This window comes from Andrena cerasifolii, chromosome 9 (assembly GCF_050908995.1).
Source record: "Andrena cerasifolii isolate SP2316 chromosome 9, iyAndCera1_principal, whole genome shotgun sequence".
Classification (NCBI taxonomy): Eukaryota; Metazoa; Arthropoda; class Insecta; order Hymenoptera; family Andrenidae; genus Andrena; species Andrena cerasifolii.
Genome location: NC_135126.1, coordinates 16078256 through 16090550, shown reverse-complemented (window position 1 = coordinate 16090550; position 12295 = coordinate 16078256). Strand labels below are relative to the sequence as shown.

At 44.0% G+C, this 12295-nt stretch overlaps 3 protein-coding genes across 6 annotated transcripts; all 3 read right to left on the bottom strand.

Moving 5' to 3' along the window:
• Positions 1-2783: 2783 nt before the first annotated feature.
• LOC143373441 (dynein light chain Tctex-type 5) lies at positions 2784-3533 on the bottom strand. The gene is made up of 3 exons (XM_076820710.1): positions 3356-3533; positions 3038-3234; positions 2784-2967 (listed from the first exon to the last, which is right to left on the bottom strand). Exons 1-3 carry the CDS (start codon positions 3416-3418, stop codon positions 2802-2804), a joined length of 426 nt encoding a protein of 141 aa, XP_076676825.1. The 5' UTR covers positions 3419-3533; the 3' UTR covers positions 2784-2801.
• Positions 3534-4303: 770 nt separating this feature from the next.
• On the bottom strand, positions 4304-8697 carry LOC143373164 (junctional adhesion molecule B). 3 transcript variants are annotated; one of them, XM_076820120.1, is made up of 7 exons: positions 8294-8697; positions 7989-8217; positions 7488-7648; positions 5970-6183; positions 5470-5620; positions 5209-5357; positions 4305-5127 (listed from the first exon to the last, which is right to left on the bottom strand). In XM_076820120.1, the coding sequence occupies exons 2-7, from the start codon at positions 8074-8076 to the stop codon at positions 5024-5026; spliced, it is 867 nt and encodes a 288-aa protein (XP_076676235.1). In that variant the 5' UTR covers positions 8077-8217; positions 8294-8697; the 3' UTR covers positions 4305-5023. The 3 variants fall into 3 exon arrangements, with proteins under 3 accessions (XP_076676236.1, XP_076676235.1, XP_076676234.1); XM_076820121.1 differs by having other exon boundaries at positions 4304-5127; positions 5970-6180; positions 7989-8697; XM_076820119.1 differs by having other exon boundaries at positions 7989-8696.
• A 162-nt stretch (positions 8698-8859) lies between these two features.
• On the bottom strand, positions 8860-11917 carry Mocs1 (Molybdenum cofactor synthesis 1). Of its 2 annotated transcripts, none has more exons than XM_076820107.1 (9): positions 11714-11917; positions 11491-11606; positions 11287-11404; positions 11052-11219; positions 10764-10990; positions 10471-10695; positions 10142-10376; positions 9963-10013; positions 8860-9837 (listed from the first exon to the last, which is right to left on the bottom strand). In XM_076820107.1, the coding sequence occupies exons 2-9, from the start codon at positions 11575-11577 to the stop codon at positions 9242-9244; spliced, it is 1707 nt and encodes a 568-aa protein (XP_076676222.1). In that variant the 5' UTR covers positions 11578-11606; positions 11714-11917; the 3' UTR covers positions 8860-9241. The 2 variants fall into 2 exon arrangements, with proteins under 2 accessions (XP_076676222.1, XP_076676223.1); XM_076820108.1 differs by having other exon boundaries at positions 9699-9837; positions 9950-10013; positions 11714-11916.
• Positions 11918-12295: the final 378 nt, after the last annotated feature.

Genomic DNA, 12295 nt, shown 5'->3' with positions numbered 1-12295 from the left:
TCTCGTAGTTCTCAATGAATCCGCGAGCAACTGTCAATGCCCGAAATTAAGCGGTCAATAATCCCTTTACGCTTTCGCTTTCGTACGAAGCAGAGGAAGAAAGGGTTAGTGGCGATATATCCGTTTGACAGGGAAAAAGCCGGATTCCAAGGAGCCCCGTAAAAATGCTTTTAATTGGTCGTTACCGTGGCTCGTTCGTCACTAGAAAAGTACAATAGAACCAATGGAAGGGTAGAAACGGATTTCGGTGGAACTAAGGAGTTATGTAGCTCTCAGGTTTGAAACGCTTCGCTCGGAATACCGAGTTCGTTAGCGTATTTTAATAATCGTTTCTGTGGAACAGAATGGTGAGTAGGTGTAGGTATGTAAAAAGGCCACAGGAGTGTTAGAGAACATGAATACTTATCCGTTTACATTGATCGCGATAATCAGTGACCGTGGGTAGGTGCATGAAATTTCTGCGCGATGGGCGCGAATAGCTAACTATTCGATTCTGTGCGCGATCGTTGTTGAAATTGAATCCCCGCGTGGAAAGGCAGCGGTAAGTTCCCGAGGGAACGCTAAGTTGGAGGCTTAGCTTACAGGAAATAAAGATAAATGACGGCACTTGACGGGGGACGAATTGATGAAAGTGGTGGCAGGGTGCCACCATATATCGGCACCCGATTTGTCCTCGATAAGAATGGATATCTATGGCCAGGCCTGAACAACGATACTCGTGTTTCATTAGAATCCGAATTGCAGGTGCACTCGTTCAGACAGAAATGTCAGCATGGATAGAAGAAAATAATAAAATCCAGACGACACGGTCGTGCAGTTTCCGATTTGACAAGGACAAATCGAATTGTGGTGGCGAGCACGAAATCGGACCAACGCGGCGCGGCGGATGGATATTCCGTCGTAATGATGACCGATCGTTCTGGACCCCGTCTTATTTGTCGAAAGCTGATTCCGTTCCCTCGTCTCGTTTCCGTATAAGTTATCCATCCAACAGCTCCCGCTTTCTCTCTCTCTCTCTCTCTCTCTCTACCCCGTACATTTGTATTCTTCCCTTGCCTCTGATCAACTTCTCCACGTTAAAATGCATCGCGCATAAACGATTTTCGCCAGACCTAGGCCACTTTTAAACGAATTGCTTAAACAACCGGCAGCGGAATAATTGAATGATTTAATTGCATCGAAATGACCGATAATGGAAAAATAGAGATCGTATCTCGTTTACATTACATAACTATTTGTACCATTTGTACCATTTGACGGCGCCGTTGATATTTCATACCTTCAACGATCGCGTAATGACCATCTGGCAAATGATCCATTGCATATAATTAGAACGATGGTGGTATTCGTACGGAATAACGAGCGTGTGCAAGTTTGTAGATTTGAACGTATGTATGTGACCAGTAGTGGTGCGATTGTTAACGTATTATTGTCATTGTTGTTATTGGTGCCCCAGCGGGATAATAAATAGTTGGTCGCGATTACTGGTACCGACACGTGTATTTCTGCCTCCGCGGAGTAACAGAGTGTGTTTTGTTGCTTCGTTATATACTTATGCTCGTTAATTTTGAGTATGAGTTTTTGAGAATCCTCGCCGACCCGACCGGAACCGTCCCAGCCCCATAAAACAAAAAGATTTCGCGTTGGAAGAAAATCGTTCGCCGGTTTCGGTAGAAAGCCGCGCCGCGTCACAGATAATTTACATGGAAATGAGGATCGGCATTGATTTCACGTCGAACCCAGTAACAGAACTAGCCCGGTGATAGATTGTCCCGCTACCTGACGTCGATCAAGTTTTCCCTCTTTCTTTCTTCAAACTTTCGCTTCCCTCTCGATCGAGTCCTGCTTTCCTCCTCCGCCTCCTCCTCCTCCTCCTCCTCCTCCTCCTCCTCGACGGATGTAAATTCCTACCGAACACGTAATCTTCTACGTGTCGAAACACGTGCCCCGTTTCACCATTCTGCTCCATTTTTTACCTGCTACCTTTCGCGTGTTCTTTTCTGAAACTTCCGATGGGGCAGAAGGAGAGGGAGGACCTTTGGCGTTTTCTTTTAACGCGACCGTGTAAATACGTGGCGCATAGCGATCAAAGGGGACGCACAAGAATGGAACGAATTGCTTTCGATCGGTATGAAAAGTGCTTGTAACGAGAAATATCTACAACGTCTTCGATTTCTCGCACCTTTTGTGAAGCGACATTCTCGAGCCAGGTCAGGCGGTACGGTGCGGCGCGTAGAAATTGCGCCATTAATTTAACGAGCAACGCGGCGCGACGGCACACGGCTCCCGGTAAATTTCAGCTGGGTCATTAAAGCGCCGCTTGTATCCCTTGTAATCGTATTATCGAAAAATCTACGGGCTTGGAAATTGCTGGGATCGGCAAGGCTATCGCTCGTAGATGCGACGAGTTTTACCGCCTCTGATGGAGAAACGTTTCTTCGTTCATCTCCTTGTCGTGCCGAGAGACTACAAAGATAAAAGGGTAACTGGGAAATGAAAGAGAAACATGGGCATTTCAGTGGTTTATCCGAGGATCAAACAGACTAAAATCCGCTGGACACGATATTGGGGCCGGCTGAAAGTTTCTCGATAAATCATGGCGAAAAAGCGAACGGGGTAGGTAGGTACGAGGCGGAGGGAGTTGCGAAACTAATAAATATTAATACCGTAATCGATCGGAAGTTTTTCGGGGCGCCCCTTTGAACGATTCGACCAACGCCGCGGAAAGGTTCCATCAACTTTATATTTCCTCATCGCGTACAACGGTCTGACAACGAGTATTCCTGTGGAAAGGACAAACTTCACTCGTAATATATACCATATACGCAGCACCAGGCGTATATGTGATTGTTTTCGAAAACATAGTACGAGTAATTGTCCCGCTCCACGTCCCAGAGGCACTGAAAGCTCCCGTGGATACTTTGATCGAGACGTTGAATAATGCTCACCTGCGCCACTATTTTGTACCTTGCAACAAGAAGAACAAATCTTTTCTATAGAAGCGTACCTCGAAACGCGTTAACGATTGCTGTTTTACCTGTCGTAATCTTTCTTGCTGATCGCCCTTTGCAAATCAGACCCGATCTCCGTGCACAATTTCGCCGACTCCTTGGGATGATACGAGGTGACCGTGGACAGCTTGTTCTCCATCACATTCTCCACGATTTTATCCACCTGTTGGGCGTCGAAACCGCGGAACGATTCGAGCCTATAGGTATTCTGATACTTGGGAATCTGCTCGCCGTTCACAGAGAAAACATTCCGCCCATTAAATTAATCCGCCACTTTTTTCTTCGCAGAATCTAGATGATTCTGAATCGTTCGGTGGCAATAATACCTTGTACTTTTAGCGTACCTTCAATCGGTCTCCGCGTCTATGGAAAAACACGCGACTCCCGATTGAACCGAGCATGGACATCTTCGACAACAGCTTCCTCCTACTCTAAAAACGTATCAAGGATTTAGAAGCGAACGATTTAGTCTCTTAGCCGTCTTTTCGTTAGACGCAAGTCGATCGTTAAGTCGCGAGTTAACCTAACGTTTCGCGACAGACAGACAATAATCGTTGGTTAATGGTACCTCGGAGAACTGTGACGTCTTCACGCTGGCCCCCGACAACGCCGCCATCGACCGAAATCTCGACGGTCGAGCGTCGTTGGATTGCTTGCTTTGCCGCTGTAGGTTCATAATGTCGATAATAATTGTCGTCCGCAAAGAAACGCAAAAATCCTCCTCTCTCCACGGATATACTTGTTCAGAGTTACTATGGAATTTGCTATTTACGAGGGAATGAACCAAGACAAAAGTTTCATCTTCTATCTTGTAAATACGATTTCTTATACTCTAGAGTCTAACTATATAGATATAAAGTACAAACTCAATTTTCCATCTTCCTGGATCACTCGCGTTTCGACACTTTCGACGATCCTCCGGCTGTTGCCTTAGAGGAGGGAACAGCGCGATTACGATTTACGACACGTTGACGTTGCAATGCTTAATCGGTGTCGATTATAGGTACAGTCGGTTACGTGAAATTTGCCTGAAATTGCATCCACTCGTATTACTATATCGATTCCCAAAGGATTCGCTTCGCCAGATGCCCAGATGGACAATTACTGACGATTTACCGCGAAAATGCTTTTCCAGGATATTTCGCAAAGCGTAGGATTTATTAAAAAGGTTGGATTCAAGGTATAAGTCATAAGTAATGGAATAAGTTTTTGTAAACTTATGTATATTCAACTTGAGCCCGTTATCGAGTTACAAGAATTTTTACGTGTCTGCAAACGCTTGGATGGTTTACACTTTACGGACTACTTATACAGTAAGTTAGTCGCAAAGTTGTTCGTCCGTTGGAAAGTTACAAATAGGTACTTCTCCGATTCGCTGGCTGCTAAGATTCATCGACTGTTTCGGTGGCATAAGTTTACAGAGTCAACACGCGAGCGTATTACTACAGAGGGAAATGAAAAAGTACTTGTTTGGCGGCAGAAAAAATAACTTGTACCTATACCGGGCCGCGTAGAAGCGAATCACTCGCAACAGCACGATCTTTGAATAGTTAATCAGACGGAAGACGGTAAATCGTCTGTCGCGTGTTGAATTTCGAAGCGGGTATTCGGTTGATCGTGGTCAGAGGAGCACGCATCGAACCCAAGGAGATGAGGAGGACGAACCGTTCGTCTGTCCGTTTCCTTTGGAATTTGCATAAAATAAGCAGTATCCCCGTAATACCGATAATCCGATTAAAATTACCTACGTACCACCGACGAATTAGCCGATTTACCCGATTCACGTGGCTCGATTCGTCGAGGTATCGAATGGACGCAAAGGTCTGACGACGACATCGAAAGAGGGCAGCGAGGGTGGACGCGCGATAACGGGGCAGCCCTCTGAATAGTAAAATATTACGGGTGTGAGTTACCGCGGGTTCTGGATTCGTAGAAAATTCAGTGCACGCGATAAACGTCCAGGCTCGTAAATCACGCATCCGCTTCTCCTGTAAACGGCGCGGCAGCGTCGCTCACCGAAACATCGTGTCCACCAGCAGCAGGATCAGGCTGAATAAGATGGCTCTCCTGTTGACGTTACCGGTACCACCGTGCTGCATCGCCGCAGGATGTTCGCCTGAAAAGAAACTTGCTTGACGGTCCGATCGGCAGCTGCCAGGGAAAATTTGCACTCGCGGTTTTTGCTCCAAGCGCTCACCATTCAACACGTGAACCATCACGCTGGCCGGAGCGACTTTGCTCGAAACGCACGTGTAATTGCCACTGTCGTTGAGCAGTGCACGCGTTATTAACAGCTTGCTGGTAGTGCCGTTCTTGCCTTTCTCCGTTTCCAGGGAAACGCCACCCCTGTCAACCACAAAATCGCATTATTATTATTACGGAAACGGTTGGGTTTCCGCGGAAAGAAGGCTGGATGTTGCGGACCTAGAGAGACGGAGAAATGCAAGGCAAAACGCACCTTGGACCGTCGAAATCGATCATCACACCGGCATGGTACCACGTCACGTTGCTCGGAGGAATATCTTGCGCGTCCACGATACAAGTCAGACTGATCGTACTACCCCTCTTCACGTACACTTCCCCGTGGCCCGTGATCTGTGCTTGCACGTCTATTTCGGCACAAGCAAAACGGAACACTGTCCTTTAGTGACTTTAGTCCAGACAGACTTGTTATTCGACCGATTCGACAAGTTCGGCACGAACCAAGAAGACGCGCTTGCGTACCTTGCAGTTTAATTACTTTAGTTTGCAAGTAGGATAAGTGGGATAAGTGAGATAAGTCGGAAAAGCGAGATAAGTAGCTGTGTTCGCGTACATACTTGTTGCAACGAACGCTTACGTTATGAAAAAGTGGAATAACTAAATTGCACTCGCAGCCCGATCAACCGATTCTTCGTGGAAAATCTACGTAAACTCGCTGCTTGCAGATTACCGAGGCCCAAACCGACAGAAACTCACCCAAAACTTTCAATGTAACCGCCCTATATATCTTAGGCTCTGTATTAACTTGACACTCGTAAATGCCGGCATCCCGTGGTTGCACGAAATCTATTCGCAGATTCCAGTCGTCGTTCTTCGGATCGCCGACTATCGTAAATCTTGCGTCGCTCGTGTAAGTCACAGACATGGACGTTAAGATGTGTAGGTCCCTTTTTCGGATCCAAGACACCTGCTACAAATTCCGCGTCACTTGCGCAGTATTCTTCACACGCGGAATTACGAATTACAAATCAGCCGGTGAAAACGCTCCACACCGTCCAAGTATCCTAGACAACAAATCGACTGCGCCTCGACGTGGCGATAAACTATCTACGTACGAGTAGTAGTCGGTAGGTAGTGTAGCGCATGAAAGGAATCTGGCAAAAACACTCGTGAAACACAGTGATCCCCGGGGTGGCTAAAAAATCTCCAAGTTATTGATTACATAAAAAAATATGTCAAACAAAAGTTGTAGATCTAGACAAGGAACATTTTTTATGTTCTACCTATTACTTTTTCTCGTGTGACAAACGGTTTTCGAAAAAAATTCCAAAGAATTAAAAAAACAATTTTTATTTTTCAAATTTTACAAGATAAAGACATGTTTGTTTCCCTGAAAATTGGGAACCGAAATTTGCAAAAATAACGAAGATATATACGTCAGAAATGGGGTAGGGTGATCTGCCCAGTGAATGAACGTTGCTCGTGTAATACGAAAAATTAACGCTTACACCGTAATTTAGAGTGGACACCCACAGGCGTCTCGCAAAAGCGGTTTTCTTTTTTATTCAATAGTTGTCCTAGCGGCCGTTCAACCACTGGCAAAAGTGGACTACGCATAATTACGATCTTATAAGACTAGTAAAGTATGAAATCAAGTGTTCATTCACTGGACAGGTCACCCTATTCAGACATTTTTGCGAATTTCGGTCCAAAATTTTCAGAAAACATTCATGAAACAGACATATCATACACTGAAAATATGGAAAAGAAATTTTGTTATCTTTTTGGCATATCTCGGCATATGCCCCGCCTTAAATGTTTAAAATATAGTCCTCGAAAATAAAAGTTACAATTTTTTTCTTCTTCGCCTTTATAAATAAAAAGTGTTCGGGAGAGATTTAAAGTTTTAAAATTTGAAAAATAACAATGAATTTTTTTAGTTTTTCGGACTTTTTTTATTTAATCAATAACTTGGGCTGGATATTATAGAAAATCGACTTTGCGAGCTGTTGAATAATTATTTAAATGTCCAAGGGCCCAGGGGCGGCACCTTTCCCCCGTTATCCGATCGGGCTCAAACTTTACACAGATTTTTTCTGTTATTATACTTTTCTACTGCGAAGAAAATTGAATAGTCGAAAATAAAAGCCACCCCAGTGCCATACTTTGCGCGGTGTACAGCGTGGCGAAATTTTAATCTCGACCAAATCGCCCGCTTACGAAGGTATTCGATTCGGAATCGTGTGGAAGTTTCCAAGGAAATTGCAAACTCACGGTTCTGTTCCCCAAGTTCTTAACCCGGCACAACAGCACGACAGATTGCCCCACGACGGCGGTCACTTTTTGGGCCGTATCTTTATAAAAGTACGTCCTCTTCGTCCCTCGATGCGAGCGTTCCCCTTTATCGAGCTTTTCCTCGTCGACGCGTTGTACCGCTGAAATTCACCCATCGGAGAAACCTGTAACTATGGTACCTATCCAGGTTTTTCAACGGCGCGAAGAAAAGCGAAAGAAAAACCAAGCGAAACGATCCAAGGATAGCGCGTCAAGTTAAATCGACCTACCTACCCTACATATTTTCATCGAGCACGGCAAAATATCGTCCGCGAATTTATGAGTTCGAAGAGTTTCCGAAATCTCGTACGCAGTAGGCGGCACAAACGGCAAGTTTAAATAATTAAAAGGCGAAAGTGATTGAACCGATCGTGTTGGATCCTGCTTTATTCGTAAATAAGCAGTCGCGTATTCGCGATAGCAACAGGGCTGTGGTTCTACCTAGATTCCAGTGACCGGATGACGGTTCGGCGTGTAACAGGTACCCGATTCCAAAGAGTAGAAGGGCCATGCCGTGGAACGGTGCCATTCTTTCTTTTTACGTGCCAAACTCTTTCATCTTCAATCACCACCCTTATGCTTGCCTTCGAAATTCTCCGAGCTCTCGAAAATCTGTTGGCAGTTTCACCCCGGCATCATCCCTTCACGATTATCATTCCTCGTCCTCCATCTGTCGAACACTTCCTTCGAGATACACGTGTAGTCGATCCTTTCTCCGGGAACAAACCAAACGAATTTCCACCCACAAAGTTTAAAGGAGCGACGCTATACATTTTCCAAAAATTCCGTGGCAACGATCCCGATCATTGACACGCAACCGAATCTTGGATAAAAATAAAAGGACGCGTTGTGCGACGCGGCACCTTCAACGAGGATCCATTTCCGATCCAAACATAAACTTGTGCTTTAATGAAAGTTACGCATCCCCAGGGATTACTTTCATCACTCTTGTAATCGTGGAAATCCTGCAACGTGCTCCGGCAACGCTTTGGCGCTCGATCGAACAACGAAAAGAAACGATAAAGAAACAACTCCGAAAACAGTGCGCTTCGATAGCGTTCCGAATACTGAAAGGCACCTCCTGTTGGAGATGAAAGGAAAACGACCAAATCAGGACGCAGTGGCGCCTCACGAGTCGCGATCCTCCCTCTCGATATTTGCGATTGCGCCGCACCGCGCCGCGCCGCGCCGCGCCGCGCCGACAGCTCGCTCTTGGTAAGAACCAAGATATTCTTATCTTCGTAACACCCGTATCTGGTACCTGTAGGTACTCAGCTGCTCGATCGGAAGGGTTCAAATAATCTAAATCATATTGTAGGTTCAAAAATAATATATTCAAATACACAATATTTTAACAATTTCTATCTACATGATATATGTATAGGATAACTATCGCAACGTGTATAAATTGTGTAGGAAAACGTTTGCATAAAGTGATTGTAAACGGTAGGTAGAAAAAATAAACTTCAAACGTCACCTCCAAGCATAGGAGATACGTAAATTTGTACGAATCTAACGTTCCTACTTCCGCTGGTCTTATAAATAGTTACTATTTTAGATTTATTATAGTATAAAATGTGAGAAACTTTGTACGCTGTAACGATTATGCGTTGAGACAGCGGTAGCACCCAAAGCTTTTCAAGTTGAATAATACAACGCCGACGTATCGCTACTGGAATGAAGCAAGAGTTTGTTTAATTTCTTAAAAAATCTCCTTTTGTACCACCAGTTTTTGAAACTAATTCTATATCGGTAATTCTCATGGACTTGGGGGAAGCCGCGTATTTACACATATCATAAATGGTTAATGCCGCGATACTCACGGCCGTTAAAGCTTCCATTTCAACTCCGGTTTTACCGGTACACCTGACTTCTCCAGTGATCTCTATTCGATGAGACTCTGGCTCTAGGCGTAGCTGTACGTTCACGTAAGATAACGAAAGTGGATGACACAACGGTATCAAATCGCAAGTACGTTTCGCTGCCATGATACCTGCTAATTGCGCTACGGAGAACACATCTCCCTTTTTCACGTTGTTCTCAGCTATTAATTTACTTATAATCGAATCGACCTGCACGATTCCTCTGGCTGTCGCGACGCGTTTAGTTTCGCTTTTCGAGCCGACATCTACCATGCTCGCTTTGCCACTTTTATCCACGTGCGACAACGAGGAGAATCTTCTAATGCTCGCAGAATTCTTAAACCGTGGAGTCACGCGCGTTACGTACGCATTTCGCGCGCTCTTTCGCCAATCTTTATCACCTCCGGCAAGTATTCGTTTCTTTCCAGCTGCAAGCACAAGTAATAAAATTTAGATTATTGAAACGAAACTATTCGTTAGTGGCAGAAAGTAGATTAAGCGATAACGTTTCTACGCAATTTCGAGCAAGCAATACTTTACATTTTATATTAACCACCGATCAGTATCATTGGCCTATTTTCCAGCTGGGATAGATTGAACATTCCTGAAACATACGCATTATCAGGAACATGTAAACGTTATCGCTTCAAAGGGATGTGATCGTGTGCGTGTGGTTTTAAATGCAAGATAATCTTCTACGATACGTGCTTGCGCATCGGAGATAAAACATACCTGCATGCTGTTTCTTTTTACGTCGTACCGCGATGCCGATCATTTCTCTCAAATCATCGTCGGATGCTCCATTGCGCAAAGCATCTCGAAGAGATACTTCTCCTTTGCCCTCGAACAAGCAGACCTTCAAATTTCCATCTGCCGTTATTCTCAACCGATTACACGAGCTACAAAAGTGCTGACTCATTGACGTAATAAATCCGATTTGCCCTGCAAATCCGGGGACACGATATGCCTATATTACAAAGGGATAGCATTTTCTTAGTGACACGCAAGCAAACAAAATTTTATTGCGTTATTGTATAAGTACATTCTCAATTACTACGCACTTTCGACGTATCGTTGTACTCGTTCGAAAAACGCTGCAGGTCAGGATATAACTCTCTAATCATTTTCTTCATCCGGTCGAAGGAAATCATTTTATTCTCCTTCCACTCGTTCCCTTGGAAAGGCATATATTCGATGAAGCGTACGTCAACTGGACGATCTTTCGTTAAGCCAACAAAATCACTTAACTCGTCGTCGTTAAAACCTTTCATTACCACGCAGTTCACCTTTAAAATGAATAACGCGTCGTTCCTTTATTCCTACGAATTTCACTATCCTTTTCACATCTTCTCACCTTTACTGGATTATAACCTAGTTGAATGGCTAGATCTATCGCACCCATGACTCTTGACCAACCTTTCCTACGGGTGAACCGCTCGAAACGATCTTCTCTTAATGTATCCAACGAAATGTTTATCGCGTCCAATCCTGCCCGTTGGAGAGCTGGTAATTGGCGGATTAATGTTAAACCATTGGTGGTAATCGCAACTTGCCTCAAACCAGGCAGTTGCTTCAGACCAGCTGTGGTAATAAATTTTTATCGTACTAAAATGCATTTTTTGCTAGATATAGAAGTATTTACCAATAATATCGGCGATATCCTTTCGTACGGTTGGTTCACCACCCGTTAAACGTATTTTATGTACACCCTCTTTCACAAATAATTCGGCTATCTTCATTATTTCATCTGTTCTTAAAATACCATCGCTTTTTGTCAACTTAACTCCTTCCGATGGCATACAGTACAAACCTAAAGGACAGAACATTTAAGAAATTTACCTACTTAACATTGTAAAAGGTCCGTGGCGATTGCTTACATCGAAGATTACAACGTTCAGTGACTGAAATGCGTAAATAAGTATGATGCCGTCCAAAAGAATCTGTGAGCACGTCATTGCTACTGCTTTCATTTAGTAACTTCTTAAACTTTTGCACCTGCAATAAATATGTGCGTAGAGTGTTTATGTTTCTTAAATATTGCTTTTCATGCCAATATGCAGCAAATACGAAAGAACACCTACTCGAGATGACGTATTCGACGCAACGGATGTTTCCGTAGACGAATACACAGCGCCAATGGCTGATTTAATATTAATCTTGCGAAACATTTAAGGAAGATTCGTGGTACATGTAACGTCTACGTTTGATAGGAAATTTTTTAGTTTCCGGTAGAAATAGTGATAAAAAGTGTTATATAATAGATGTTTTCTCAAGATGGAGGTTGCCTCCTTACTTATAACTTACTTATCCAGAACTTTCGTTATTACTCTGCTACGCGTTGCGGTTACCTATTTATCCTCGAAACAATGAAAACAATCGTCGTTCCCTGACGTCCACTTGACGCAACTTGATGTCCCTGAGCTTGTCACGCTTGTCAAAACCTATTATCACGATAACTCCTATCAATTTTGCGAGTGCTTCTTCCTGGCCAATCACTGGACATAGTCAGTCTGTACTGATTACAGTGATTACTACCTACCGTGCAACACCTCCGAAGAACGAAGTAGTAGTCACTGTTATCTCGAAGTCATCTCTTTTTTTTGACAATGACAGCTTTCCTCATTCAACATTTTCATTAATTTCCTACAATCAGCGTTCTTTGGTGTTCTTTCACACCCCAACCGCGACATGGTGATGGTCTGCGCGTAATGCCCCCGCGAAATTTACAACTCGTGGCGCAACTCCGTCTTGCCATCTAATGACACACTAATTAACTAACAATAAGCTGCCCCTATTGTTAAATTGGATTTTTTTTTTTTTTAAGAACATGTCAGGCCTGGCACAGGCCTATATGTGGCTTCCTTCAGGTACTAGCAGCATAGTTAC